This window comes from Lissotriton vulgaris, chromosome 1_1 (genome assembly GCF_964263255.1).
Source record: "Lissotriton vulgaris chromosome 1_1, aLisVul1.2, whole genome shotgun sequence".
In the NCBI taxonomy this organism is placed as follows: Eukaryota; Metazoa; Chordata; class Amphibia; order Caudata; family Salamandridae; genus Lissotriton; species Lissotriton vulgaris.
In genome coordinates this window covers 1,672,906,517-1,672,918,086 of record NC_141685.1, presented here as the reverse complement: position 1 = coordinate 1,672,918,086, position 11,570 = coordinate 1,672,906,517, and the positions used below count along the sequence as shown (strand labels likewise).

The 11,570-nt window shown below is 41.0% G+C and overlaps 1 protein-coding gene across 1 annotated transcript in view; it reads right to left on the bottom strand.

Moving 5' to 3' along the window:
* Nucleotides 1–584: 584 nt before the first annotated feature.
* The window catches only part of SLC35B4 (solute carrier family 35 member B4), a 106,570-nt gene continuing 95,584 nt past the window's right edge, over nt 585–11,570 (bottom strand). The window contains exons 8-10 of the mRNA XM_086918918.1: nt 8,419–8,494; nt 7,626–7,701; nt 585–2,176 (exon numbers count right to left, since the gene is read on the bottom strand). Of these exons, the coding sequence (XP_086775044.1) occupies nt 1,930–2,176; nt 7,626–7,701; nt 8,419–8,494 (399 nt within the window). The 3' untranslated portion in view covers nt 585–1,929. The remainder of the gene's footprint in view (nt 2,177–7,625; nt 7,702–8,418; nt 8,495–11,570) is intronic.

Here is an 11,570-nt window from a genome sequence, read left to right as displayed (position 1 = left end):
GGCTCCAAATACACCGATATCGTGGGTCACTCTTGGTGTCGGGTGCCGTGAAACACGGCGGTGTAACGCGTCTTAAAATTGCAGCTCCAGTCCTCTTTACCCATACCCAGCCGGGCCGGGAACAAAGACACAGCACTCCCGGGCTCAAGAATTTCAGCAAAAGGTTAAGCTCCATTTTTTGAAATATCGCACCTTATCGTGGCGGTGAACAGTCCGTCGTTTATGTTTGCAACCAGTTGCGATATTTCAAAAAATGGAGCTGCGCTCCTCATTGTTGAAACACTGACGAAGGGACGCTGTCCCGAAACGCGTTTGCTTGATTAAAATAACCTTTTGCTGAAATTCTTGAGCCCGGGAGTGCTGTGTCTTTGTTCCCGGCCCGGCTGGGTATGGGTAAAGAGGACTGGAGCTGCAATATATATATATATATATATATATATATATATATATATATATATATATATATATATATATACACACACACACACACACACAATAAAACAATGTGGACAAGCTTCTGAACTTGTCAATACAAACTTAAAAAAAAAACATAGATTGAAATCTGTAGCTGCTAAGGTAATACATTTCTTTTTGGGTTATAGTAAAATGTTCACTAAAGTATTTAAATAGAACTGTACTTAATTTCTGCATTAAAAATAAATGTTTGTAATGAGTTTATCAAGATCAAAGAGTATGACTTAGTCGGGTGTTGGGTACAACTGTTATTACAGCGAGAGAGCCAAAACATTTTGGTCTTAAACTAGTAGCATGGAATTGGAGTTTGTACCTTTAGGTAAATGAAAATGTATTGTATAGTAAAGATTACAGGGAAGACATTTATTATAGGGTCACTGATGAGGTTAGAGATGACTCCATATCATAAGGGAAAAATATACCAGCCAGTCCTTCCTTCTACAAATTAATTTAAATTCTATCTTTACTTAATAAGTTCACGTTGGGGAACCAGGACCATCAATTACAGAAGTTTATTAAACAGATCACCAGCTGGATACTCTCAGCTCAAGCGTCTACATCAAAACAGCCATGCATGCTTACATGAAGGCTTCATGACAGCTGCCTTTGCTTTAAAAAAACAACCAGCCTTGGTGAATTCCAACCTCTAAAAGTTAAGTGTAGACGTATGCTTTTGGACGTTTTACCGATTGGGAACTGGCTTGTTGGTTTCAGCATCTGAAATTAATTAGTTTTTGTCATCACTAAAAGTGTAAACACTTAGTTCTGATCTAAATAAACTCGACCTTGTCTAAAATGCGTAACAGGTAACATCATCAACCTATTTCCCTCCAGGGACTGCATTTTCCATGGCACTATTTTCATGGTGTCTACTTGCTTCCAATCCAATAAGAAAAGTCATATATTGAAGAAATTTGCAATGTTTAGCCCAAAGAAACCATTTGTAAATGTCGTGTTTAGGGCCAATAGCAAAGATCATGCCATTATCAGTTTGTTTGAACATTTCAGATAACATGAAACAGAGCTGTCAAGTAGCCACAGGATCATCATACAAAACAGATAGCACTCAAAACCTAGATACAAGAAAAACACGATCTCTATAGATAAACTAATTGATGAGGGCAGGTATATTCTCTGAAAATACACATGGAAATTTTAAACTTTTCACTTTCACAAGTGTTGCTATTCTCCCCACCCAAAAACCTCTGTTAAATATATATATATCTGACAGGTAAAAAAACCCTAAATATACACTTTATAAATAAGCTGTTCAACAGACAACGACTAAAAAAAACCTTCTCAATCAAGGATTGAGAACATTTCCTAATACAATGGCTTAGCCATTAGCAGTTGCTTTGACAGAAGATAACACTTCTGGGAATCCCCAGATGGATGAAGGTCCTGCTAATATAACTGGACAAATAAGAACCTGTAGCTGTTCTTTAAAATAAAGATCTAGTCCTTTTTAGATTCTTTTTTCACTGTGCCAACTGTTGACCCAAAGTTGTTCCACACTTCTGTGTACATGAGTGTCCCAAGAAACACAAACATTGTTCCAATCCAATGCCACATTGTGAACGGGTTCCGGAAGTAAAGGATGGAGAAGATGAGGCTGACAAACTTGCGCAGTGTCACCACAAGGGTTACCGTGAGGGAGGTGCACTCTGTCGTCAGGATGAACACACCCCGAATACATACATATCTTGAAAGCTGGTTAAGGAAAATGAAAGTACCAGAGCATTGTTTAGCACAACTTGACAAATGGGAGTGTGGTAGTGGTGGGGTCCTAGCAGTGTGAATTTGTTATTGGTGAACCCCAGGTACTGTTCATCATTTGTCTAATTCAGTTGCACTTTTGCATGTGTGTGCATACTCACACAGCTATATTTCAGGCGTGGATATCTTTATTGCACAAAAAGCAGTGGTTAAAAACATATATATATTTCTCAGTGATATTTTTGTTATGGGGATATGACACAATTCCAATTAACTACTTGTTTCATACAATGGGACGCCCAGATTTTTTCCCTCCACTTTATCTGAATGCACGGTCATGCATTGAAAAATAATGACAGCATAAACACTCAGCGACGTTTTGCCATTGTTCTTTGTTTAAAGAGATTCATCTCCATGAATGGTAAACAAAAAAATAAACATTCTGTTTGCAATCCGGTCTCATTATCAGCTGTACCTTGCAGACAAAGCTTCAAAATGTCTTACTTCGACAGCAAGATTCCACACTGAAACACGTTAATTAGTTTTACTTCTTGGAACCAAACAGCATATTCAATATTTCACTCACTGTTTTCAATAAACTGTGTCAAGGGGACCATTTTCGTGCTAACTTAAGTAAACATGTAATATTAATAAAAACATAAGGAGTAACGTGTAATAAGGTCGAATACTGACACCTCAGGGTTTAAGTAACTTACAACACCATTCATCCTTACGGTTTATGTCACCAGAAGCACCTGATGGCAGTACAAGATTATATTACATGGTTACACATTAGACAGCCTCTGCAGTTGAGGTATACAGCGTATGTCTGTATAGAACTTCAAAATGTACTCCAAACTTTTTGGAGATAAAATGTATAGCACTGTTATAACACGTGGGCAAAAATTATTATTTTTCATTTTGAGAAATTGCAACAAATCCAAAGCAAAGAGGTATCTGCTGTTGCATGTAAAAACAAACTGAAGAAGAAAAATATATGCACAAAGCATATTTTTCATTATTTATTACTTTAGTGTCAATGGACCATTCATTTCCACTAAAGATGTGTAGGTCTAAGAGTCCATTTTTATTTATTTCACAGTACCTTTAAAGTCTGAGGAGTGAAAACATTGATTTACAGGACGCTATACTGTTGCGCACTGGGTTTAACAGAAAAACATTGACAGACGAGTTGTCGACGTGCTGCTGAAAGCGCAAGGTTTCCTTATTGGTTTTTTTTTTAGGTCTTACAGGCGTGGGCTGCGGACATGCGCAGTCTCGCTGGTGAGATTTTATGTTTTAGGTAGCTTTCAGTGACGGGCTTTAAGCCCCACCCCTCTTTTCCATTGGCTGGTGTCACCGTTTATGCTAAACAGTGGCCAGCCATTGGAAAAGAGCTTTCCGTGATGTTGACTTTTCTCTTTTTGAGACGTCCCACTTGGACGGGCTCACCTGACTTCCTCCCGTCGTAAAAGGATTCTTGTGTTTATGGGGCCATGTGTTTCAAACACATGGCCCCATAAAGACAAGAGATCCTCTTTTACTTTCCGCGCCGCACGCTTGTTATTTCCGTCTATCCTGGTTATGTCACCGTTCCACGGGATCTTGTTATACCGAGCGGATAGAGAAAGGAAACAAAGATCTGCCTTGGGAGAGAATTTGGCAGCGGACTGCAAAAAATAGGTAGTCCTGGGGGAGATTTCACAAGCTGCCTTTTTTGGAAGACTTAAAAGACATACATACACCCATAATTAATTAAATCAAACATGGACCCTCCAAGCTCAAACAATTACAGACCAGTAGCAAACAGAACATTCCTAGGCAAACTTATAGAAAGAGTAGTCTTTGCCCAGATGTCAAATTTAATTGAAGATATCTTCCTACTTTCTGACTTCTCCATGGAATTCTGTCCAAGAAGAGGCACTCCCCTTAAAAACACAAGACCGAAATGACGCTGCTTCCCTACTTCTCTTGCACTTTTCAGCTGCCTTCAACACAGTTAATCATGACAATTTAACTCTAAGACTCAAGGAAGCAGGCATAGAGGATGCAACTCTAACTTGGATATCATCTTACCAATACAATAGAACAAATGTGATCCATACTCCTCCTTTCTCATCCAAACCCTATATCATATAAACAGGAGTCACTTAAGGCTCTATCGTCTCACCCCCTGATTTTCAACATCTACATGAAATCCTCACCAGAACAAAACAATAGTTTTGAGTTCACCTTCTATAATTTTGTAGACAACACACAGATACTTATTAAATCGGAAAGCCCAAAAGACACTGAAAACTCAAATATCTTGAGTTGCATTTGGGCCATTGATAAGTGGATGAAATGGAACCACTTCATATTGAGCTCCTCAAAAAATGAAATATCTGGCATGACTGGAAAACATATAACCCTCCCGGCGCCTGGCCTCGCAATCTATGACAACAACCTAAAATATCCAGGAGGTAAGAAACTGTTAAGATATAAACTTACATTTCTTGGCAGCCCTTTCCATTAAGCATTAAAACCAGGATATATCATACGATGAATCATGTGGATTGGGAGGGCTACTATGTTCTTATGGAATGGCAAAGCCATCTACATAATTAATAACCCAATTTTCTTCTTGTGGAATTTCCCCATCTTCTCAAGTGTTGGTGGGATAAGAGGCTTACAAGCTAGTCTCGGCGGTGATTCTATATCTGGGAGATGGTTCTCTTGGAGCTGGGGGAAGGTGGTGGTGACGGTTGACAAGAAGGTGTAGATGGTAAGGTGAAAGACAGCGAAGGTGGCAGTACGGTTACCACAGGAATTGCTAGTTGAGAAGGCTCACCCACAGGGTGCTGTGGTAGTAGTCTTTCAAAAGAGTCCATCATTTGTTGTAATGTAGACAAAAAGGCAATGGGTACCTGCATTACTTCTGGATCTCTATCTATTGTATCTAGAAGATACATAGGTGCATGGAATATGAGGAATGTAATCTTGATTGTAACCATAGTTATGGAAGGGTTTGTGCTCATCAATCCCATATTCAAAATCTGGGACTAAGCATACATCCAATTGAGTTACAATGTATGCTGTCTGTGGTAGCAAGTCACTAGCATTCTCTTCATGTTCTGACTCGAACCCAGAACAGTAAAAAAGGGAATTGCATAGGTTTTGTTTCGTTTTTTGCCCTGCCTTGTGAAGTACTTGGTGGGGCACTTTTCACAAAATATTCCCCTGAAGTGGAGGCACCCCCCTTGAAAGGAGGGAAATTATATTTATCGAACAGATACAATGCCAACCTTTTCGCTCTGTCCATTAGAGTCTTAGAAGTGAAAGAGTTACAAATGTCACAGTGTGAAGCCTTATGAACAGGATAAATGCCATACATACGCTGGGAATGAGGGACATAAGGGTAAATGTCTTTCTACCAACAGGAGGAACAGGATTTGAAGAGAGATTTCTTTTCTCTGTCAGGGGTAATCTACGTTTAGTATGAAGATTTTTGTCCACATACCATTACTTCACAAGCGTTACTACACTTGCGATGAAACATTGCCTACCATTTCTACGCATGCGTTGTTAGAACGCATGCGTTGTAATGGTAGGTTATCCACATCGTTGTTTGGAAAAGGAGGTGCTTCCATTTCCAAACAACGAGGTGCAGCACTGACGAAGCAGGAAGACGGAGATTACAGGAATCAGACGTGACGGAGAAGAGAGGGACCACGAGGAGAGAGAGGTAAGTGGGTCTTTGTAGTTTTTAGGGTCGTGCAGGGTTGTGTCTGTGTAGTGTAGAGTGAGGAAGGGTCGTAAGTGGGATTGTGTAGTTTTTAGGGTAGTGCAGGGTTGTGTTTGTGTAGTGTAGGGGAGGGACGTGCAGGGGACAGTGATTTAGGGTTTAGGGTAGTGGTGTGGTGTTTGTGTAGTGTAGGGTAGTGGTTTAGGGTATAGTGTTTTAGGGTTTAGGGTAGTGTTGTGGTTTTAGTGTAGTGTAGGGTAGTGTTTCAGGGTTTAGGGTAGTGTTGGGGGTCGTGCAGGGTAGTGTTTCAGTGTAGGGACAGGCCTGGGGTAGGGGCAGGGTCGTGCTGATGGTAGTGTTTAGGGTAGTGTGGAGGGGGTTGTGAAGTGTAGTGTTAGAGTGTAGGGTCAAGGCAGGGGTAAAGGGGAAGGTCGTGTATGGGGTAGTGTATTAGGGTTGTGTGGTAGGGCGTGAGTAGTGTAGGGTACTGTAGTGAGTGAGTATTTGGGTGATTTTAGTGTGATGTTTTTATTTGCATAAACTATTTGCGTTATAAATGCATGCGCAGTTAAAACATGCGAAGTAAAGGTTTAAGCTAAGTAAAAACATCGCACTAAAATCGTGCGAAGTAATGGTATGCAAACTTTCGACATACATTCCTCTGTCAGCCATGGTGACAGTTAACTGATTGGTAAAAGGGTCTCCATGTTCCAGAAAATGGCACATTTCCCTAAAAACAACTCACAGTTTTGTGAAAGCTAAAGATGTTGGTTTAATTTCATTGTACACTTTAAAACTACCAATGTTAACTTCACTGGAAGGTTGGAGCAGAGCTTCCCCTGGGGACTCCCTCACACACGAGGTAGAAATCGAAATCTGAGCTATGGTGGCCTCAAAGGGGGGGGGGGGGGGCAGTTTCAGAGCTGGTGCTGCCACCTCATTGGCTGAAGTTCTGATTGTTTCAAATGAAGTGTATGTGCTTCTAAACAAATGTTGTTCAGGCTTATGGCCATTTTAACGCCGTTAAATGGCTGGGGATATCAGCTTGACACCGGAGAATTATTCAAGCATGTGAATATATGAAAGATACCCTGGTAGAGAACTCCACACGATATTTGCCCGATCATAGAAAGAGATGGCTTGGGGATTCCGCTTGTATATGTTGGAAGAGTAGGCGAAGGGCTTCAAAGGTGTATTTTCTACAGGATGCCAATCAACTTGTATTATAGCATTTGAATTGTGATTCTAGTTTGCTAATCTTTGTGCAAAAAGCAAAGCCGCATTTGAGAGTGATTGGAATTTCTTTTCAACAGCTCTGTAGTAAGATTTTTATTAAGATATTTTTCATAACATTATATTTACTAAGATTTTTTCAGCAGGGGTATAATAATTAAATGTCGATTTTGACAACAGATGATAAGAGCTACGCATACGTAGTCGACTCATTTACATGCCAACTCATACTGCCTTTCCCATTTGGCCTTCTATGAGTCAACACAGTTTTACTATTGGAACTGCTTAAGAAAAACAACGTTATGCCATTGATTTTGATCAATCACTCTGGGGTTTATGCAGCGCGCTACTCACTCGTGAGGGTCTCAAGGCGCTGGGGGCGGGGGTGCAGCTCCGGATCAGTCTATCACTATTCATAAGCCTTCTCCCCCCACACTGCCTCAAATTAGCCAGGACCACAATACAATGAAAAGGATACTGGGTAATGACATTCATTAGCAGGTAAAACCACATGCTTGGCATCGACAACCCCACAGCTGGAATGTGAAGCGGCTCTACAAGGAGAAAAAGGCACAGATTAGAAAAACTGGCAAAATCAGATTAAAGAATAAGTTCTCTGACTGCAAGTCTGTCACAGTCAGACCCCTCCCAACATGCCCCACTGTCAAAGTTGCAATTCAGCAGCACAGACTGGTGCATAAAGGAAATCGAATTAGAAAACGAAAAACTACAAAAGAAAATGCATTTTGAAACAATACAAAAGGCAGATTTCCAAAAACAAAATTGACAGAAATGTGCCTATAGCACAGGGTTAGAACATCAAATAAGTCTGGACACATATGTGGCAGCAAAGGTGTCAGGTTAATGGCCAACAGTGGTTCCCTATTCATTCCAAGACACCTCTTTGCTCAAACCGCCAAAATATCTTAAGTGGTTCACCACAAAGTGCTAAAAAGGTACCAGACTGGGGAAGGATTGTGGTGGGGTGTGAAGCCTTATATGGGAGGTCTTGAGAAATAAGTTAACAAGCTCAACAAAGTTATGCATCAAAGAATCTGCCACTCCTGAGTAGAATGTATGTTTCCTTCAAAAGATTTTTGAAAACAAACCTGGTGTACATTGGATCATTGCATGAAATGGACATTAGTCAGATGCGGTGCCCTGTGACTTTATATTGATGCATATGGAAAAGGGCCCTTATCTTCGCATTTACAGAATAATGTATTTCAATTTCACTAGGTCCTTGCAAGTACTTTGAGCACACAACTCACCTGATTGACTGAAGAGAAGCACATGATTGTAAATGTTCGGAGCTAGGAGAAGAAAGCCTGGTAAAGGCAGGAAATGCTAGAAGAGAAAAACATATGATTATTTGAATACATAAATCACAGGTGGCGATAAAGCTCTGTGCTTGTGGTTAGGTCAGAGATTCCACTGACAAATAATTTTTTGTTTTCTTAGTAAGTTTGATGCCGTTTGACAAATTTAGAAAAAACTTTCCAATCAAAATCTTCATCCTCTCTGGGTTCAGCATGACGAGTTTATTTTTTAACAAATCCGCCAAGTAGGGCCAAAACACAGGGTGGTAGAGTCGAAAAAGTAACATTTCCCATTTTAATTCCAACAGGACGTTTTGCTCTCTCTCACAGAAAAACGGCTGAGCTGAACTTGGCATAAAAGTAGAACTTACCTCAAGAAGTGTCTTTGGTGTACAGTAGCTTGAGAAATTTGTATTTAAAACTTGTTTTGGTCTGAGCACGAAGATATTGAAATATAGATTCTTTAACCATTAATTTGTGTGACATCAGCGATGTCAGCATTGATACCATTCAACGTGTCATGAGCTATGTAATATGCGAGGTCACAAGCATTGCTTGGTAGGGGCGCAAGTGCGTTTTTAGGTTTCGTTTTGTAAATATAACTACATTTCTACTAAGTGTTTAAATCCCATTTCTGAGTTTATTTTAAATATATGTTGTAATATTATAAACAAAGCTAACTTTAGTTTTCTTCTGGTGATCTGCTCCTTTTTTTAATCGTATTCCACATGGAACAGTTTTTTTTTTAACTTCACCTCGGCTTGCTGCTAACCATCAAACAGCACAGACTTTGCCTATGCACAGGGCAGACTGGCTGCAGGCCCTGTACACAACCTGTTGTGGGCAGCTTATCCCTACAGCACATTGCCTCCAGGCATGTGAAGCAGTGGTAGGCAGCAGAGTATGACCTATGGCAATGACCTCTGTCCCAACTACACTTCGTGTTGTCCTGCAAGACTCTTCTCGCAAATCGCTGCCAGCATCCAATCCCCATTTTGCACATCCTTTGGTTGAGTGTTGCCAGGGTGGACCCCATGATCCATCCTCTGGTCAGGTTCTGCAACCACCCTCGGCAGATGGGCATTCCTCTGCCGTGCACCGTCATGGAGTGCAGCATCTGACCTCTGGGCCAGGGCCTGCACTCCACCATCCACTAGCATTCATCCACCCTCTGGCCAGGCGCAGCCACAATGGGCTGCAAGGCCTGCAAGTCACCCTCTGCAAGAGAGTGGAGGGCCCCTGCTGTACACGGCCTTTGGCTGTGCACAGCAGGTGGACTGAAGGACACAGACTACAAGAAGATACTGCCCACATCCCACTATGGGCCACCAATGCGTTTTTTTTTTTATCTTACTCTGGAACCTAGATCTTGTACAGTTAATAAGGGATTAGTTTAAGTTGACGGTAGATGAATTGGCATCTGTGGAATAAAAGGGTATCAACTTTTACCCATGATGGAAAGCATTGACAAGTGAGCAACCAGGCGTAATGATTGTGTAGAGTTGGGAATGATTTAGTCTCATCGATTGGTATTACTTTATCATTTGAAATTAAAGAAAGCTCTGGTAAGTTTCTGATTGCAACCAAACCCCACTATGCAAGGACTGTGTCCATGCATAGCAGGGGTTCGCTACCGGGCCTGGCCTTCTGCTAGACCCTGCACACCATCCTCCATGGGTGGGCAAATCAAGCTACTTTGAGTCTGTGGCCAGGCACAGCGGAGGTTGTGCCATCGTCTGGACTACATGGCCTTTGGCTGTGCTCAGGAAAGGTTGGCCACAAGGCCTGGCCTTCATAGCCATTGTACATTTAAACAAGAACAAAAGCACCCCATATGACCATGTGAACAGGGGTATCAAGTTATCCTTGGAACAAGTGTTCACATGGAACTCATTCTCAAAAAATGTTTTCTTCACAGATGTTTCTGTGTAGAATTAATCTTTATAACAACATGTGTGATTCAATCAACAGTAATCTAGACTAAGGAATTTTGAGAACGTTTCCAGCACAGCCAGTATTTATGAACAACTGCAGTTCAGTCAACAGAGTTTATTAGACAAAATGTATGTAGAAAAACAAATGTCGAGTGCTTCTCAAAGGAGAAAGGAAGAGTGAGTATACCCCAGGTGAAAAGAAACCAAAACTGAATTTGAAGATGAGAAAGTGAAGTACAATGTGAACATACATGGTATATTGGTTGCTTCATATCAAGACAGCAGTTTTATATTCAGTAAAATTAAAGACACAGCAAATTAATCATTGTATAACAATTATGAGAACCGGTCTGTATTTGTACATATGTGGACGGAGTTTCGACCCTTTGAAGAATGAAAGGGTCTCATCGGGACTAAAAATGTCCTCCGGTTGGCTGAAGTAGCGGAGGCCCGATCTGTAAGGGAGACCACTAAGGAGAAGAAAGAATGATTATTCTTGATCGATGAATATCTGAGATAAAATTATTGGGGGCGACAATATCCTTCCTTCTGAATCCCTTCAAGGGTGAGAAGCATCCACATTAGGCCCTCATCAGAAGACACCAGATGAATGATTGGTGCCGATTGTCATCCAACAGTAGAGCAGCCTCCTACAGAACTGCAAGGCAGTCTGAATTGGAGCATTATACTGCCCATTAAGGTTTGCCTCTGTGCTGATTGCTCATTCGAAATGCTATCTTTATCTAACTACACAAGACCTCGTGTCTTCTGAAGAGGGCCTAAGGTAGATGGTGAGAGCATGACTATCTTATACGAAACCTTTTCCCCATTCTTGCCTGTGACTCTCCGGGCCACAGGCAAGACTAATCTAGGTCGCCATTTTGGGCAGCGCAAACCCCACTAGCAAAATGGTTTTGGTCATTGATCTCTAGCAGTGGCGGAAAAAAGCAAAGCTGCTAAAACTCAAAAATATTAGCCAGAGGGATGAGCCAGTTATACATTTTGGTCGGTAAGAGCATACAATGATATGATCAGAACATCTCGAGAGAGAATGGAAATGCCCAACTGACAATAGTCTCCAAACAGATTACATTAAGTCACCCAATATATTCTGCGTCTTATTTTTGTAACCACATGTGCAGTCTCAAAAATGAAAGTTGCTTCGTAATT